The 20,449-nt window shown below is 36.2% G+C and overlaps 3 protein-coding genes across 6 annotated transcripts; 2 read left to right on the top strand and 1 right to left on the bottom strand.

The window, feature by feature from the left end:
* On the top strand, positions 1,813-5,095 carry LOC109223862 (phosphatidylinositol-glycan biosynthesis class X protein). Of its 4 annotated transcripts, none has more exons than XM_019388321.1 (6): positions 1,813-1,944; positions 3,161-3,269; positions 3,477-3,819; positions 3,903-4,069; positions 4,289-4,656; positions 4,779-5,095. In XM_019388321.1, the coding sequence occupies exons 2-5, from the start codon at positions 3,165-3,167 to the stop codon at positions 4,577-4,579; spliced, it is 906 nt and encodes a 301-aa protein (XP_019243866.1). In that variant the 5' UTR covers positions 1,813-1,944; positions 3,161-3,164; the 3' UTR covers positions 4,580-4,656; positions 4,779-5,095. The 4 variants fall into 4 exon arrangements, with proteins under 4 accessions (XP_019243866.1, XP_019243863.1, XP_019243864.1 ...); XM_019388318.1 differs by having other exon boundaries at positions 4,761-5,095; XM_019388319.1 differs by having other exon boundaries at positions 3,153-3,269; positions 4,761-5,095.
* LOC109224410 (heat shock factor protein HSF8-like) lies at positions 5,478-6,200 on the top strand. The gene is made up of 3 exons (XM_019388991.1): positions 5,478-5,582; positions 5,635-5,685; positions 5,787-6,200. Exons 1-3 carry the CDS (start codon positions 5,478-5,480, stop codon positions 6,198-6,200), a joined length of 570 nt encoding a protein of 189 aa, XP_019244536.1.
* LOC109223861 lies at positions 12,314-12,892 on the bottom strand. Its single transcript, XM_019388316.1, has one exon. The coding sequence runs from the start codon at positions 12,820-12,822 to the stop codon at positions 12,496-12,498; it is 327 nt and encodes a 108-aa protein (XP_019243861.1). The 5' UTR covers positions 12,823-12,892; the 3' UTR covers positions 12,314-12,495.

Genomic DNA, 20,449 nt, shown 5'->3' with positions numbered 1-20,449 from the left:
CTAAGAAGCAAATTATACTAGGTACCTGAGTTGTATCTTTCAAGTTAGAGTTAACTTGAAGTAGTCGCAACAGCTTGTGGCGTGTTGCTATAAGGGTTAGAGTTAATCCTTAGGTTTGCAAGAGGTTGTAAACTCTAGTTGTATTGTGCAAGTTAGAGTTAACTTGAAGCAGTCGCAACAGTTTGTGGGCTGCTACAAGGGTTAGAGGTAATCCTTAGGTTTGCAAGAGTTTGTAAACTTTGTTGTTGGGTCGGAGTTGCAGTGAAGTGTTTGGGAAAAATCCTAATGGGTAGTAGATCGTGAGTTTTTCACCTTTTGAGCCGGGTGTTTTCGACGTAAAAATTCTTGTGTTCTTTACTTTCTGCATTATTTATTTCGCATATGTACTGTAAGGAACGCACAGAAGAACCAGGTCCTTCAATAATTCAGTGCACGCAAAAATCAGGCACCACACAAATCACCCCCCTCTTGTGTGGTATTAAAGTATAAAACATCACATTTCAGTTATATTAGAAACCTACTTTTTTTGATTTGTTTTTTGTTACATAGGGGGTACGGGGAAATGGGGGAGAGGATTATAAGGTGGGGAATCGAACTCTCACCAACAAGATGAAAGTTCAGGTAACCAACCAACTCAGCTACTAAGATTCGCCACCAACTTCTCCTCTTTAAATAAGACTCTTTGTGTCATAGCTACAACAATTATTAGACATTGTTGTCTATCCGACACTTTCTCTGATCAGGTGTGTCGAGTTGTAAGCTTACGTAAGTAAGATGACTAAACATATTATAAAGTAATATTCCTATAGTGAGAGTCATTGTAGGTACTATTGAAAAGTTTACTCATGTATGTGGATCTTGCCCTACTCTTTCTTTACTGGGTTGTAATTTTGTGATAACTTCTATTTTTCGCCTAAAAATTGTAGGTGTTTGTCCTTATTTTCTTACTATATTTGGTTTTCCTATCTCTTGAAAGAAAGGGCAACACGTTTACCATAATTGAGTTTTTCTTCTTGTAGAAGGATATTATAAATCTCCCATATTTGGCTAGTCCTTTTTCTTGTAGGAAAATGTTTTGTACTTTTATAAATTGAGGATCATTCCTTCTCATCCAATAGCATCCACAATGTAGCCATATGGGGTTTGAGAGTGTTGTTTAGGGGGGGATATTTCGGGACAAATGTTAGTGTGCCACTTGTGTTTGCTTCTTCGTGAGGTTGTTTTCTCGATATTTTGTATTCTCTTTTATATAGTAGATTGCTCATCTCCCCTGTGGATGTAGGTCAATTGACCAAACCACGTTATATGTATATGTCTCTTTTGGTATATTTCTCTTTTTTTGTTTGGTTTATAATAGTTCATGATTTGCTTACTAGCTTCCGCATAATGCCTAATTAATTCGGTTCTAACAAAAATAACTTGTCCTTTGTCGGTCACCTTGCAGCTAACTATCTTCCTATTATCTTTTTCCTTCTTAGTGTCTTATCCACAATCAATGACACTTTTCCAGCTAACTATCTTCCTATTCATACAGTTAGATCAACTAATTTGAAATTGAGTGAATTGATGGAGATTTAATTTTAGCTATATAATTTATTTTATACAGGAGATCGGATAAGTAGAGGATAGTTTAGTAAAAATAATACATGTTTTTTCTATTCGAATCTTAAGTGGGAATGAAAATAATTTCCTCTTAATAGATTGTGAATTCTTTATATGAGTAATTATGTTTAAAGTATATTAAAGTACATATATAATTTAAACAAAATTATAAAAATACAAACAGGAATAGGTTCGGCGGTCGGTCCAACTTTGGACCGGAAAATATATCGGTTCACTACCTGCTGCTCTTTCCCTTTGGAATAGGATCTGATTTCCTGCAACATCTCCTCCTACACCTTGCTCTCTCCTCTTGAAACAACACAGATAATTGGATTTTAGCAAGTAAGAAGCTATTTCTGCTAAATTTTCTTCATTTTGAGCTTTCAAATTTGTTGGGTTTTAATAAAAAAAAAAATCATGACCTCTTTTTTAGTCTCATTTATTTCTAGTATTGCCTCATTTCAACTTGATCGATTAAGCTTTTGTTAACATTGGGTGTTGAAGTCTTATGATGGGTCTAAGGCACTGTATCCACTAAAAAAGTTGAATCTTTTCTTATTGCAATGCTATGCTACTTCTGGTTTTTTTTTTTCGAAGAAGAAGAAATAAATTTTCATGCAGAGCATGATGATGTTGCCTTTATTTCTTTATCCATTAAATTTATCAGGTGGTATATTATTGATGTTCGCTTGAATTTTGGAATTTTCACTTGAAATCATGGCAAAACTTTTCTAGTAATGGAGCCTAGATTGAACCAAGAGTTGGGTCGTTTCATATCAAGATAGGGCTTGAATTCAACTCCTAGGAAAATATAATAGATTCTAGCTGATTCGATCTTGTTATGAACCCAAAATGGAGGAGAAATGTATTTTGCTGCTATTCTAATTGAATAAAATGTAAGGCATTCTCAAGAAGTAATTATAAATACAGACATTCAGAGTAGGAATATAATGAAGGAGAAGAGAAGAAGAAAGAGGGAAGGGGAGAGAGAAAAAGAGGAAGAAGAACGAAGAAGAAGAGAATGTAGATAAGAAGTTCCTCAGATTTCCATCGCCGCCTTCCTCCACTGCTTCTTTATTTATTTGCTGATTATGTGCACCCACATCTTCAGTAAATTCACTAATCATCTTGATTATGTAACTAAGTTGAATTATCTAACTAATCTCCACTCACAGCATGAAAGATCTGCTTAGCATACTTTCAACAATACTACAATGGATATATGTCTTTATCCTGCTACAATGGATTTTTTGAGTTGCATCTCATAAGCCTCAATCTACATATGTCATGTGAAGGAGGTCATCTGACTTTCTGATTAGTTATGCAAGAATGTCGGATGTTCTTCTTTCAATAGTAAATCCACTAATGTGGTAATAATATCTATTGAGTTGTGCTAGAAACTATAGGATTCTTTTTTTTTTTTTTTTAAAATCAGGATAGTAATTTGGTTTAACATTCCACCACCTATGTATGTTTGTCAGAAGTGTAAATGCATTACACATATTATGTGTCTACGCGTCTAATGAGTCAATGCCTAATTGCCATTCAAGCTGTTCAGGTCTATGATGGAACTTCACGATCTTCTGGCACGATGTTTGGTGATGATCGTTGCAGTGATACAAATTTCTACAATCAGCTCATGTCTCGGTACTGCAGTATCAAATGAAGTAAGTGACCTAGCTGCTGAACAAACTGAAGATGTGCAGTTATTTCTCAATGCATGTGATTCGAGTGATAGTAATATACTATTTACATAGAACTCTAAATGGTGTTGCCAACAAAACTTTTAGACTCAATTGAATCTTGCAACCATTAATTTGTTTCCATAGTTCTTAGTAACTTGTTCTTTGTAACTTTTCCCCAATCTTCTTCAGGTCCCTGCACCTTATCTTGATAAATATGTTGCGAAATCATACTTTAGCAAACATGACAATTTGATAGACTCAAAGTTTGAAGATTTCGTTGCGCATGACATTCTGTCCGGCGCCTGTGTATCGCTGCAAGACAATGTCGAATTTGAACCAAAGCTGTCTGCTTTACATCGAAAGCTGATTGGTGAAGGCTCCCACCGGCGTCTATCATCATCTTTCAGACTGAAGATGTCATTGGAGTCTGTTTCCAGGCCTCCAAAATCTTGTGAGGTGATAATTGTTGAAAGACTGCCTTCTGGAGTCTTTGCAGATCCTTTTGAGCTACAACACCTTGTGCAGCGTGGTGGTAAATTACTATTAGATTATATGGGTTTCTAACACTGCAACTCTTGATTTTTAAGGCATGTTCGTGTCCACATTTTGTTGCAGTTCTTAGGGAAGCTGCTGTATTTGGAGATACAAATTTAGAGTTACCCTCATTTCGGTCAAACCGGTCACTTGTTGAGGTTCATCTGGAAACAGGTTCCAATTTAATATCAGAACAGAAGGATGAACAGGAAATACACACAGAACTTCCTCTACATGCACGTTATCAGGTACATCACATAAAAGATTCTCAAAATTATGTAGGAATCTCTGAAGTACGTCTCAGGCTCAAAGGTAGTCATTTTATTCCCCTGAAGTTATTTGATATTTTTACAAGAAAAGATGTAAGTTACCATAATTTTGGCCACTTTTGGTTTGGGGAGGTACATGTACATTTATTTAGAACCTTCTCAACTATTGACTGTAACATATCCGCTTTTTCTTGGCAGCCACTAGGACACGGATTCTCAAGAGTCGAATTTGCTTCACCTGACTTGTTTCTGCGCTGCAACACTAAAGGAAATCAACATGCCACGAGCTGTTTGTTTTCACTAGACAAACAGAGTGCTGAATCAAATGATAGTCATCCTGTGTGGGAAGTACCATGTGGAAGTAGAGAACACATGGAAGTTGTATCTGCTTTTACTTTCATCTCAGCTGTTGTGTCAGCTCTTCTCATCATTGTTGCCTCAATTAGGTACTCTCATGACAAAGCGTGTAATGCCTTGAAACAGCCGTGAATAATTAATGACTTTAGCAAGCTATTCTTTCCGCTTTCTGGACTAACAATTGGCAAGAGAAACTCACTTGATGTTAGGTAAACTGATAACCTCCATCAGTTATAGCTGCTGCTTATCTATGTTTTAAACTTCTGTCATTACTAATTTCTTAGATCAACTACTTTTATGTTAACTGTTATAGTTACAAGTTACAACACAGAACATTGGCAGACGGAGGAGAAGTGCAGGGCTTTGGATGTTGCTCCACTAACACTTATGTGGGTTGCATAGCGAGAAAGAAATAGGAGAGCTTTACAAGGGCTAGAGCTAATTTCATACAGTTGAAGAGTAACCTCTTATCCCTTATTTTCTTTTGGTGCACCCATGAGATCCCTGTAACATATATAGGTATAGAAGATTGGGTGCTGTTTGTCGAAACCATATCTTTGTGTAGATTTTCTACTTTTTAGTATACTTTTGTATACACACGATTATTTTTTCCCAAACATTAATAAAATCGTATTACTTTATCAGAAACAAGTTACAACACTGAAAGCGTATCAAATAATGCATGCTGATGGTATAAGCAAATTCAGTTTTTCTCTATTACAGTAACGAAGACTTCAGCTAGACAAGTGACTAGTTGAATCAACTTACATTAGACACTCGGTCTCTGTGTACCTTGTATATCATTCCTGGCCACCTCAAATACTTGTGTACGATGATTCATCGAATTTTCTCTACTCACCCTTAGCTCCACCTCAAATATTTCAGTTGTGCTTTTCATATGCATGGAATAAACCAACATTTCTGTGCTAGCAAAACTATATTCTCAGAATTCAGGAAGGAATATTAAGTGAAAAAATTAGAAGTTGTACTCTGAGGGGAAGAAAATGAACAGCGGCTGCAGCAACAGATGATGTCATTCCTGGCAAAAGCTGTTAACAGCCCTGGATTCTTGGCACAGTTTGTACAGCAGCAAAATGAAAGAAATAGGCATGCAATGGAAGGCAACAGAAACGCAGTATTCAACAAACTGTGGACAGATTCTTTCTGTTAGCCCTGCTGGTGGACAGATTGTGAAGTACCAACCTGTAATGAATGAGGGGGCAAGCATTAATGCTCAGGCAGATAATGAAACAAAATTCTTCCCTTAGGTCAGTGAACTTCAGCAACAGTCCGGAAAGTGTGCTTGTTTGTGATGGTTCACCCCAATCCAATGCATTAGACAGTGGAAGTTCCAAGGAGTCACTCTTCAGGAAGTTCCACCCACTTCTGCCCAGCCATTTGCAAGTGCAACTTCAGCTGTTGCTGGTCAAGTTCATCGGCTGCCATATCTGAGATCCAGTCATCTCCTCTAGGTAAATCTTCTGAAATTGCCCACATTCAATTTTCAGATATAAGTTCCCTCGTTGGAGCTCAAGACTTGCCTCCTGTTTCAGATATGACTATGCCTGAGGTCTCACAGTTGCAAGAAATTGTGCCTGTAAACAATATGGATTCTAATCGATCAGAGATGGAGAATGGTTCTTTCATGGATCCCACATTGGATGGAAATGGAATAGTGCCATTGAGAATTGATACTTTTTCTCCCGATCCTCAAAGCGAGTGGCAGAGTAACTTGATAGACAGAGTAACTTGATAGACGATCCTCAAAACAATATGGGTTCTAATCGATCAGAGGCGGAGCTAGCCCATCAGCTATGGGTTTGGCCGAACCAAGTAGCTTTGGTCCAATTTCTGTATTTGTCCTATGAAATTTATTGATAATAATTAGAACTCGGTAACTTAAAATGGTCATAACCCCGAACTTATAACCTTTAAATCCTAGCTCCGCCTCTGCGTATAAGTTATAAGTTATATATACTAGTCTGTTAGCAACATCCTTGCAAGGAGTCGACATGAAAGGATTTATCTTTATGTGAGTATGTTTCATTCATCTTTCTTTGCAAGATTGTTGGCTTTGAAAAAGATAATTTATTGGTTGTGACTTATTGAAATGAGGAGTTAATTGTATAGATGTACATATAATAGGGACCTAAGTGTATACATCTAGAAGTTAGGGGTGTTAGTATAATTATAGTTAGTTGATAACTAACTATTAGATAGAGTGTATATATCAGCACGTTTGTATCTCTTTCGGCTCAATTGAGCATTAATGAAAATAGTTTCTTCTTCTCCAAAGCTTCTTCTAACATAGTATCAGAGCTATGGAGCAGTAAGCAGCTAATATCTCGTAACTCTGTTCTCAGTTCATCAAAAGGTTAATCGAATTTTTAGTTTTTTTTCTTCTCTGAAATATTTGAGCTTGAAATTGTACGATAATGGCGGAAAAAACGAAAATAGATTACACTCATCCCTTGTTTCTACAACCATCTGATACTCCTGGATTGGTGTTGATTCCAATTCAACTCATAGGATCTGAAAACTATGGTTTATGGAGTAGATCTATGCGCCTTGCTTTGAAGGCAAAGCGCAAATTAGGTTTCATTACTGGAACATGTCTCAAGGCTTCATTTGAAGCTGAATTGCATGAAGAATGGGAGACATGCAATGCTATAGTGCATTCATGGATTATGAATTCAGTATCGAAGGATCTACTGAGTGGTATTATCTATGCCTCTGACGCACATGCAGTGTGGGAGGATCTTCAGGAACGCTTTGACAAAGTAAATCGAGTGAGAATTTTCCAATTGCACAGAGGAATCTCTAGGTTGACACAGGGATCTGACTCTGTTGCTGTATATTTCACAAAACTGAAGGAACTATGGGCTGAATATGATGTGCTTGTACCTTTTCCAAATTGTGGTTGTAAGAAATCGAAGGAATATGTTGAGCAATTGCACCAGCAGAGATTGATGCAGTTTTTAGATGGATTGAATGACACTTATGAACAAGCTCAAAGGCAAATTTTGATGAAGACGACTGAACCAACACTGAATCAGGCATATGCTATGATCACATAGGATGAGAGCCAGCAGTTTGTGGGAGGCAGTGCTATGGCAGAGAAGGTAGATCCTATGGCAATGCAAGTTGGGAGAGGTCAAGGTTTTCGAGGGAAGAAACAGTTCCTACAGTGTGAGCATTGTCATATGAAAGGCCACACTAAGGAGAACTGCTTCAAAATAATTGGATATCCTGAGGATTTTAGAGGAAAGAAGAGTTATCAATCTAAGGAGTATAGGCCCAAGGGACATTATGTTGCAGCCAACAATGTGGAGCTATCAGGATCTTAAAACTCACAAGGAACAACATTGCAGAAAGGAGACTATTTCTTTACTGAGGCACAGTACCAACAGATACTTCACCTGCTTAATAGAGATGCTGCAGCTTCAGATACACAGACACAAGCAAACATGGCAGGTAACATTGCATCTCTTACTGCAAAAGTGTATAATGATAATTGGATAGTGGATTCAGGGGCCACACATCACATAGCATCATCATTAGATCTTCTTCAAGATGTCAGGAACATAGATAATCATAAAGGAGAATAGGTGAGACTACCAAATAGGGATAGAACTGATGTTACACATGTTTTAGTACACAAATTTCTGAAGAAACTAAACTGGACAATGTGTTGTATGTCCCAGATTTTAAGTTCAACTTAATGTCAATCTCAAAGTTGACTAAGGACTTACAGTGTGGTGCTTTATTCCTGCCCAAAATATGTGTATTTCAGCATCTTTACACTGGCAGGGTGAAGGGGATTGGTAAGGAGACTGGTGGTCTTTACCTGATAAGAGGAAGAAGAACAACACAGATAGTTGCTCATATCGATTCAGTGGAGAGAAATAAAGACAGAGATACTGGAGAACTCTGGCACAAACGATTAGGACATCCTTCATTACCAGTAATGCACCATATTTCTTTTCTGCATAATAAGATAGACAATGCTATACACAACAAGTGTTCTGTTTTTCCATTAGCCAAGCAGCATAGGCTAGCTTTTCCAAATAGTGAACATTTAAGTACTGCACCTTTTCAACTGGTGCACATGGATGTATGGGGACCTTATAAGGTAGCTACTCATGATAATAAGCACTATTTCCTTACAGTGGTTGATGATTTTACTAGAGCCACCTGGATTTTTCTTATTCAATTGAAAAGTGAAACAATTATATTCCTCAAATAATTTTTTAGTATGGTGCAGAATCAGTTTGGTGTTTGTATTAAAACTGTTAGAACAGATAATGGGAAGGAATTCTTTAACCATCAGTGGAATAATTACTTGACAAGACATGGAGTCATTCACCATAGCAGCTGTGTGCACACTCCACAGCAAAATGGAGTGGCTGAGAGAAAACACAGACATATTTTAGATACAGCAAGGGCCTTGAAATTTCAAGCTGGCATACCAAGTAGATTCTGGGGAAAATGTGTTCAAACAACTGTTTATATCATAAACAGATTGCCCACTAGGGTATTAAATGGTAAGAGTCCTTTTGAATCATTGTATGGAAGACAACCATCATTATCACATCTAAGGGTTTTTGGATGTCTATGCTATGCCACAAATGTAGTCAAGGAAGACAAATTTGGTCCTAGAGCCAGAGAAGCAGTCTTGATTGGATATTCCACTACTCAAAAGAGATATAGACTATTTGATCGAAGGACTAACAGTTTTTTTGTAAGCAGGGATGTTATATTCAGAGAATCAGTATTTCCTTTTCTTACTCTACAGCATCAGCAACCCATGCCTAACAATCATCTACCTGGGCACTTAGATGATGTGTTTGAGGTAGCACAAATGGAGGAAGCAAACAACACAGATGCAGTTGCAGACATCACTCAAGATGCAAGTGACAACAATGAAGAATCAGAAGAACATGCAGATTTACTAAATGGAACTGATCATGATACAGTTGATAATGAAGACTTATCAGGGAGTGATGCAAGCCCGATATGAGATGCAGTGATTCCAGTATCAGATGCAGGCTAGATATTAGATGTCGTTACTCTAGTTGATCCCTCAATTACACATACAACTTCTGCTCCTACTAGACAGTCAACAAGAACCAAGGCTCCTCCTATTTGGATGCAAGATTATTTAATTGGTGGAAAGAAGAACTCACAATGCCTTTATCCAATGTCAAACTTCCTATCCTATGCTAATGTTACACAGCACTACAAGGACTACATATTGGCTTTTTCAACAGTTGCAGAGCCACACAATTTCAAGGAAGCGGTGGAGGATAACAGATGGATACAAGCTATGAAACAAGAGATTCAAGCATTCGAGGACAACAAAACTTGGGGGGTGGTGGATCTGCCACCAGGGAAATCTTCCATAGGCTCAAAATGGGTCTATAAAATCAAGTATAAAGCCAATGGAGAGGTAGAAAGATTTAAAGCTCGACTTGTTGCCAAAGGATACAATCAACAAGAAAGGCTGGACTATCATGAAACTTTCTCACCTGTGGCTAAGATGGTGACAGTTAGATCAGTGATTGCATTAGCTGCTTCCAAGGATTGGCATCTATTTCAGATGGATGTTTTCAATGCATTCTTACAAAGGAGACTTAGAAGAGGAAGTGTATATGGACCTACCACAAGGCTTTCAAAGACAGGGGGAGAACAAGGTTTGTAGGCTGCTGAAGTCTCTCTATGGACTTAAACAAGCATCGAGACAGTGGAATCTCAAACTCACAGAAGCCTTGATAAGTGCAGGGTTCAGCCAAAGTTCATATGACTATTCCTTGTTCACAAAAAGGGCTGGAAATGATATAGTGATAATCTTGATATATGTGGATGATTTATTGCTAACAGGAAGCAGTATGCAGCTTATTGATGAAGCAAGGGCAGTGCTACATAAGAAGTTCAAGGTGAAAGACTTGGGAGAATTAAGATACTTTCTAGGAATTGAAGTATTAAGATCCCAGAAGGGTATTCTCCTCAATCAAAGGAAATACACTCTAGAGTGGGGCTGAGTGGTGCTAAACCTGCTGTCTCTCCTCTAGAACTTAATCACAAACTGACTTCTATTGAATATGACAAAGGAGTTGGACGTCAAGATCTTGATCTTGCACTGAGAGATGTTACTAGCTATCAAAAACTGATTGGGAAATTGCTATATCTTACAGTTACTAGACCAGACATCAGTTATGCAGTACAAGTTCTAAGTTAGTTTCTGCAAGCCCCAAAGAGGTCTCACATGGATGCTGCTACTCGTGTAGTAAGATATCTTAAACAAGCACCAGGAATGGGGGTGATCATGCGAAGACATCAGGAAGCAGCCTTGGTTGGATTTTGTGACTCAGATTGGGCAGCATGTCCTATGAGTCGAAGATCAGTTAGTGGCTATCTTGTGAAGTTTGGCGATTCTTTGATCTCTTGGAAATCCAAGAAGCAGCATACAGTATCTAGAAGTAGTGCTGAAGCAGAATACAGAAGCATGGCATCTGCAGTGGCTGAGATTGTGTGGTTGAGAGGTCTATTTGCAGAACTTAGAACTCCAATTCAACAACCAGCTAAGTTGTTCTCAGATAGTAAGGCAGCAATTCAGATTGCATCTAATCCAATCTTTCATGAACGTACAAAGCACATTGAGATAGACTGTCACTTTATCAGGGAGAAACTCAAAGAAGGCATATTGTGCACTCAGTATATATCCACGCATCTTCAGCAAGCTGACATCTTTACTAAAGGATTAGCATCTCCACAACATCACTTTCTACTTAGCAAGCTTGGTGTGATAAATATTTTACACCCTTCAGCTTGAGGGGGAGTATTGAAATGAGGAGTTAATTGTATAGATGTACATATAATAGGGACCTAAGTGTATACATCTAGAAGTTAGGGATGTTAGTATAATTATAGTTAGTTGATAACTAACTATTAGATAGAGTGTATATATCAGCACGTTTGTATCTCTTTCAGCTCAATTGAGCATTAATGAGAATAGTTTCTTCTTCTTCAAAGCTTCTTCTAACAAAGTTCAACAAAATCGCATCAACATTGTTCATGTTCACTCTGCTGATCAACTCGCTGATATACTCACTAAGCCCCTAGCCACTGCATCGTTTCAACGGAATCTCATCAAGTTAGGATTCGTTGACACTGCCCCTAACTTGGGGCCATAAAGGAACAATATCAGCTGCTGCTTAATATCATATCTAACAATATCAGTAGCTTGATTTCAGATTTGATTTTATTCCAAAGATCTGATTTTATTTTATGATTGTAATCTGTTAGGATTAGGATTGCATCTTTGTAATGTAATGTTTTTTCTTTCACCTTACCTGTAAATCTGGGATTCAATTCCCAATCAACTGCATAAAAAGGAGATCATCATAATACAACACACACAACTTTCACTCATTCATCTCTATCTTAGATAGAAAGTCAAAAACTGTTTAAAGGATACTTTAAGTATGCCAACTAATTGGAAATGGTTTGAGTACCCTTCTTATAGATCCCTCTTCTGGCAAATTTTATACCCTTCCAAAAAGCTTGTAGACATAACAGTACACAAATTACTACTTGAACAAACACAAATTCAGCTAGCTTTTGATACAACCTTTTTCCCAGTTACAAAATAATTTTAACTCATTGATTTCCAACACCACAATCAAAAATAAAGATGCTTACCCAGCTTCTTCTTTCCCTAAATAGGAGATCATCTTTTTGCGTAAAGGATCATTTAAGAAAAATATATCCTCTGTGCATACAAATTCTAACCTCTTTTAGCAATAAGATGCAGCTCTCATGCAGCATTAACATTAACAAGCAATATAAATCAAACACGCAGTAATGCAAGGCAAGAAGGCAAATTTTAATGGACCCAATAAAAAATTAATTAGCATATATTACAAGTTATTTATAATTATGACTTCTGCATGACATAAATGACCACATGGACACATAGTAATACAATGAAACAATTCATACACGCGAAAAATTGAAAAAAAAAGAAAGAAGAAACAGAAGTACAGTAGCTATGTTCCCCTCTTAAGCATTTGCTCATAGTTTTCAATAGACTCGAGCCTCTGGAGAAGCAGCTGGTTCTTAAACTTCCTTATGAAAGCCTCTGCGCTATCATTGATGTCTTCTGATGGCTTGCTTTCCAGCTTCTTTGGTAGTGGCGCCGCCTTATTCTCCGACGCCGGCGGCTTCCTCATACTCATAGAGCTGGGTTCCGACGGCCTCTTCAGTACTACTGAATTAGGTCTCTTATTCTCTCTAATCAAATCCATGGGCCTTTCTGATATTTTGTCTTCTTTGGTTTTGGGTGTGTAGTAACGAGGCTTCAAGGAGCTACTCATCTTTCAGCTTTCTATTTCTGCTTTGAAAAAACTGAGTTGACAACTCTCTGCTTCTATCCACTTCTTGGTTATCTGTATTTATAGATAGACGAAAATAATAGAGTTGACTTTTCTACGATAAGTAGGAAGTGGGGAATATGATTCCATCTACTTTTTGCATTTGGTGGGGGTGGTGGGGTGGTGGGGTGGGGTGGGGGAGCTTTATCCACGCCGGAATGCTACCTAGTTGATTTAGTTTTGAAGGAAAATATATCGTACTTCTATCAGCCTTTGGAAAAAAATTAAGAAAGAAAAAATATGAAGGAACTAGGTAGTATGGTGCAATCAAATTTGATTAGACGGATGGGTAGATTATCACATAACACAATGTGCTTGAAATAAGTAAATAAATAAACAAATAAGCCAATAAAAACTAGGCAATTCAAGGAAAGTTATTTTTTCTTTCACATAATTAATATGAATAATAGAAGGTGCACTATAATCAATAAAATTGAACTCAATGATTCTTATAATATTAATAGTGATATATTGATAATTGGTTGAGTCACCGTTAAGATTGAATTAGACATTCGTAATATTCACTTCAAACAGGAAAAAGTGAAGCTGATTTAATTCGAGTAAGTTGTGGGAAAGAAATCAAAATAACCAATTTAATCGCGAAATTGAGCTTAACTCTGGATTAGTTATTCTGGAATTAGTTATCCCAACCTCCCATAAGAATTAAAAAATAATACAATCAAGCGATAACTACAATTTTATCCCAATCAAATATTGCATAAAATATAAACTCATCTAAAATTTAATCACAAAATTAATTATTCCTTTTGTCTCTCAAACCAAACAATCCGTAAGAGAGCCGCCCACAAGGACTATTAAAATGGTCAAAGTAGTGGAAATTCCCCACACGAATGCGCTTTCTAGGCCGCGAAGTTTGAAAGAATTGCGGCTTAAGCAAAGGATTAACACCGAAAGGCCCCACGTATTGTCCCCATATTTGGCGATTCAAGTGCCACTTTCACGTGCGACGCCAGATCATTCTGGTATATTTTCTTGCAATAATTTAGGATGCATCTGAATTCTGAAAGCATTTATTTTAATTAGGAAACGAGTTTGGCAATAGAATTATTTTCTTCGTTCAACTAGCAAGCGAGGAGTTTCGACTCCAAAACAACATTTGAATTCACCAATAATACGTACAAGTTGGCTGGAAACGAAGTGTCTTTCCAGTTTGCTAGAGTTTTTATGCGAAACTTAAAACTCATAAGAATAAAATTAACTATTTATAAGTGTTTGACTTGTTAAAATTGATCTTATTAATAATACAAAGGAGTGGATGGATCAATTCCATACTCTTAATGGTCTAAAAGAAAATATAGTTAAGAAGAAGCAAAATGGATAGACGTCCATTGAATATCGGCATGGCATCTTTAGTCTTTACCCATACCTAAATAAATGCCTAACTGTTGCTTTGTAGGTAGCACATTATCATTATGCCATCTTAAAAGCATGTGACTTGACTTGGTTCCAAATTCAAACACAGGCAAGCTAGAAGCAAGTAACGTGTTGGCACATGTGACTTTGACTTTGGCATTTAATGGCCTCCATAACCGGCGCGTCGGTGCAACTTTAAACTTTCAACCTAATAGGGGAATTCAATCGGTCTAATTTTGGGATTCCATTTCATCATTTGTGGTGTACTAGCCCTATGGCCTATGGGCTAGAGCCGCCAATATCGGCTTGGACAGTTGGACCAGCCCAGTCTAACCCGTGATTTAGTAGGATTGGGTTAGTATTTTTAGAGCCCATTTAAAAACAAGGCTTTTAAGCCTAGCTCGAGTAAGCCCATGGCCCGTGAGGATTGACTGAGGATGGGCTGGGCCGGCCCCTAGGCCTAATAAAAATACGTATTTGAAATATATAAAAAATAAAAATTATACGACACAAAAAATATTAAGAAGAGGATCCAAGCTTAAAGCTTATTAAGCTCATCATATTTAAAGATCAAAGTCTTAAAACATTAATTAGTTTTAAAAATTAATAATTAGATACCCTTCTCACAAGTGGATTCAAATGTGTTTGATGAAGATGATGTGTTAGATATCCCGTAAGCATCATGAACGTTCTCTTGAATAGTTTGTTTTGAGTTTTGATGTTTAGTGAATGAAATATTAGTCTTGTCTTTTACTTTTTTAGTGTTTATCATATATTCAAACAGTATAAAAAAGTTGTTAAGTTTTGTGATAATTTTCAAATAAGATTTTTTTAACTTTTTAATATTTATCTTTTTAAGGTTAGAACTTAAAGAAAAAATATAAAATTATATTTTAAAAATAACGGGCCGGCTCGTGGGGGCCCGCAGCCCACACAGGGCTGGGGTGGGCTAACTATTATAAGGCCCATCAAAATGGTGGGCTAGCCCAACCCAGCCCGTTACATGCTAAAGCCCACGTGGGCTGGGCTGGGCTAGCCCGGCCCCGCCCATATTAACAGCTCTACTATGGCCTGTGGCTGAAGCAATTTTTTTTCTTCTGAAATCCACAAAAAGGACATAACAAAAAAATAAGGAATTTTTACCTCCTATAGCAAAGGTAAACACCTTATTTATTTTAAATAAATACCATTTAAAAAAAATTATATTCTATAGATGCCTTTTAATGTTTATAGCAAAATATCTAATTTTGGTTACCTCCTACCCCTAAGCCACTAAATACGCTATTCAGTTACACTATTTTCTTCACTAGAATCGACAAAAAAGAATTTCTCAAAGGCGTTCCTGAATTCGTCATCCAACTCGCCATCTATTTGTTATGTTATATGTATTTGGTTATGATTTGAGTGAAATATAATGGCTTTAATATTGTATTCGTGGATGGTAAATTAGAGAGTCACATTTAAGGTAGTTAACACTTTTTTTTAATTTATCATGTTAGATTAGTTTTATGGATCTATATGTATAAATATCTCCATCGTGTAATATATTTCATAAATCAAGAAATATTTGAAACAAATTTACTGGTAGAAGCTTGGTCAGGTCTAATTTAATTTTAGTAGGTTGGAGGGTTAAAAACATGAAAAGCTTATGTTCACTCAAAAATTTCAATCCATTATCTCTACTAGATGAAAGCCATTCATCTCTCTTTCTCACAACAAATTACATCGGCAGCTCCTTCTTTTTAGAGTTTAAGAGGAACTTTCATAATTATTTAATTCTTTGAGTTATCACGCGATATATCCTCATGATAGAGCCACTTGAATTTCTCGTTCAAATTTGGCAATTGTAATCGTGCATTTCTAAGATCATAATTACAGTTCAAACATACTCCCTTAGTTAAAAGTTATATAGGTTCTTTTAATAGCGGATAAAAACATACATGGGGATAGACAATAAAATGCTGTAAGAGTATGTGAGACACTGACCTCACCATAGTGTCAGAGCTGAAGTTTATAAATTACACATGACATGAAAAGGGAATTAGGGAATTAGTACAATTTAGTTCCTACTGCTAAAACCACTTTCTTAAAAAGGTATAAAAGAACTCGGGAACAAACCATTTTATTTACGGCAAAGGGCCAAATATACTCGTGTACTATAAGAAAAGGTTTAAATATACCCTTTGTTATACTTTGGGTCCAAATATATCCTTGCCGTAATACTATTGGTTCAAATATACCCTTCTTCTGTAAGTTTGTCCAAGGTGGACATCCAATCCTACGTGGCATTGATAGTTGATGATGTGGACGCCGCATGGCATGCCACCTCAACGGCCTTAATCCATATATAAAAGACTAAAATTTGAAATATGTTACAAAACTTAGCTCAAAGTAATAATATAAAACAAAAAGATAGACAACAATGTAGAGAGAAAGAGAGAAGAGAATCTATTTCTTCCATGTATTCAAGTGTCTACAATGTGATGCCCAAACCCTCTATTTATAGGATGATATAGGTAATACAAAGGGACTCCATAAACATGGTATTAACTATTGGGAACATGGGGGAAGATCATGGAGGTGTGGGAGTTACATCCATAATGGTAAGAAGTAGTGGGAGGTTAATGGAGAAGAGTAGTGGGTGTTACTCCCTTAGGAGTTATGGACATCCATCATAATCAAGTATTTCATAACACTCCCCCTTGGATGTCCAAAGATAATGTGCCTCGTTAAAACCTTACTAGGAAAAAACTCTATGGGAAAAAATCCTAGTGAAGGAAAAAGAGTACACACATCTTGTAATACGCATTACTTGCTGCCTCATTAAAAACCTTGCCAGAAAAACCCAGTGGGATAAAACTTTAGCTAAGGAAAAAAGAGTACAGCACATATTTGCCTCCCCCTGATGAAAATGTCACTTTATTTCTCGGAGACGACGAATTCCAAGCTTGTCTAACAACTTCTCTAATATTGAGATCGGCAATGCCTTGGTGATTATTCCGCCAAATCACTTGAACGAATTTCTTGAACATCTATTCCATCATTCTGTTGAAGGTCGTGTCTGACAAAGAACTTTGATGAAATATATGATTTATTCTGTCTCCTTCAATATATTCTTCTTTCAATTGAGATAAGCAAACATCAGCCTCTTCACTATTATTGGAATCTTCTCTTCAAAGAAAAGTCACACGTCTTGTGAAATGATAATATGACAATTCCTCACATACAAATAGATTGTTTGAAGAACGGACTTCAATAAATGCCTGCATTTGCATAAACAACAAAACCTTGACAATATTTGTTAGAATAAATAAATCTATATCAATGATTCCTTTTGCAATATAATACTAATCATATTTCAATATCTCCATATAGCCTTTATACTTTCAGTTGTTGGGACTATTCGTCCAACTTCATATTTTTCAGATGAAGTCAATTTTCATTGCATATTTTTTATTTGGCCAATCATTTATCTGTCCAAATTCCATGACAGATTTGAGCTCAAGATCCTCGTCAACATTAATATATTGAGCGCCACATTATATCAACAACATTGTTGACGATCATTTAGCGTCGGTTCCATCATCAGCCAATAAAGACATAACTTATCGAGATCTCATTATTTTCAGGTACCTGAGCCTCTCCCAAGAGGTCTTATGAAGTGTTATGTCATGATGCTCTTATATAGCACTTGCCTCCTTATTATGACCATCTTGAACATTTGCTCCTCTCCTTCTTCAAGGAGTTTTATCTTTGGAACCGATTAGTCTATTACGCGCGTTCCATAGACTATGTCCATCATGGACTTTATTCAATTTGGAGCATTAGTATCTGAAATATGACATTTAGTTTGGGTCAGCAATGTGCCTGAAAATATTTTGCAAATGAATTATCACTTGAACTCTAAGTTCATATTTTCTTGTACGAGGATCTAAGTATACTCATAATAATTCATTCCATGTATTACTTTTTTCTTCTCCCCCTAATGTTGGGATCACCAACACATATCCCCAACCTTCTTTGGGGACCAATCTTTGTGCATTGTGGTGGCACAATTAAATCATATAGTACATCTATATTTCTAGATGGAAATATTTGGTTCCTGACCCTGAACCAGTTGTGATGGGGAGAATGTACCATAACTTGTTGGCTAGATGCGTACAAGTGCTGTTGTATATTAAATAATACACCTCATACCAAATTTCTATTTGGAAGTTTTGTTCTCATAACCAATGGTTTAGCTATAATTGGAGGCATACAATTTCTGCTAAACCAACTTGGATTTAAACCAGCATTATCAAGATAAATTATCATAATATATATTCTGGAACTGTGCTCTAATAATTTGAGCAAACAACCTTGCAAAACCAAAGTGCAAGTTGATAACAAACGCACATGTGACCATACAATAGATGCATCTATTAAAATCATATAATAGTAAACGATCCACATGGCAGGTGACCGGGCCCATATATATATCACCTTCTATTCGTTCCAGAAATCAAGGGATTCAGTCCCAACCTTAACTGGTATATCATGAGAATAAGCAGCACAAGAGAATTCTTGAAGAATCTTCTATTTCTTCAATATATGCCAATGTGAATTCCCAATTAATTTTTGCATCAATAAACCGGGATGGCCAACCGGTCATGCCAACTGATATTTATTTCAGTAAATGTTTAATTTACTATGGCATGTGATTCATATCATGCTTATACATCTGTAGTACAAATAGAAGAAAAATCGGGTAACCTTCATATTTACCCGATAATCAATCTTCCTTTCATTTATAGTCTCAATATGCCAACCACTTTGGCTAATACATTTGAAACTCAAAAAGTATCTTTTGAGACTTACTACCACCAATGCCATGAATAATTTTATTTATTCGGTAGTAACAAATTCGCTCTTCTGGAGCTCTCAATAATTTTGCACTACAAGATCTTTTATAACACCATCCAAGTGGTGAATTTTTCCTCCAAAGAGAAAATTATCTTATCATAATAATTGTCATGGTCAAAATCATCATAAGCAAATCTTTTCTTGCTTTAATTTTGCCTTTAATAATTTTTTATAAGTCATGGCAAAATATTTTCGGGTTACCACATGTACACGACCAATGACATATTCGTGTAACCACATAGTAATGTTCATGATCTTTCTTTCTCTCAAACCTCCCGTAGAGGTGAATTGTAGTATTTATTCAACCATGCATAAATACATTCTTGTGCATAATTTGTATCACATATATATTTTCACACTCACTTCAGGAATGAGTCTGCATTTACAATGCTTATCACAAGTCGCATTCTTTCAAAAAATGGATTATAATCGTCTAAACGTGCCTTATATTTACACACCAAATTGATACACATTTCCTTCACCTTTGAAGGATTATTTTGAGAACCCTTATTATTCTCCTTTTTATAATTATCATAATGATGACTATTATTATTTTGGTCTTTGGCACGCCCACTTTCATTAGTCAACCACTTGTCTTCATTTAGATTTATTATGCATCGCTATCACATTCACTTCAAGAATGGAGCAAATCAAGTGGGACAAGCTTCATGCTTTTTCATGAAAAATACATTATTTTTCATTAGTCATCATTAGATCATCAATATGGTGCATCGGGACTCAAACCCAATGCCTTACCCATATAAAAACATGTTAGTTTATAATGAATTGGGACTTAAACCCAACTCTTATCATCATAGTGCATCAGGACTTGAACCAGATGTCTTACCCTTATGGTGCGTTGGGACTTGAACCCACCGTCTTACCCTTAGTTAAAAGTTTATTGGTATTCACCCTCGAGCATTTAAAAATATACCACTTTGTGATTACATATTGTTTTATAAATTTTCATTCAAGCCTCATTGGGATGGTAAAAAACAAATCAAGTATCACATACTCAAATTTTTTCAAATTTAACATAACAAAAATATTATAATAATACATAAATTAGTTTTGCCACAACTATGAAATATAAATATTAGTTTGTATAAACTAACAATTATCTGTATTCGAAGTTGTGCATGCATATAGAGGTGGTAGGATTACGAAAATATATAAGTTAAAGACGTTAGAGGAAGAAATCTTACTTAAATACCGTCGTAGCAATTACCTTTTATTGCAAACTATCATCTTTAATTTGTAATGCAACAAAAAATATTATAATTGAATAATGATA

The sequence above is a fragment of the Nicotiana attenuata genome, chromosome 3 (genome assembly GCF_001879085.1).
Source record: "Nicotiana attenuata strain UT chromosome 3, NIATTr2, whole genome shotgun sequence".
Lineage (NCBI taxonomy): Eukaryota > Viridiplantae > Streptophyta > Magnoliopsida > Solanales > Solanaceae > Nicotiana > Nicotiana attenuata.
The sequence above is the reverse complement of the archived record's forward strand: the minus strand, read 5'-3'. Positions and strand labels throughout refer to the sequence as shown.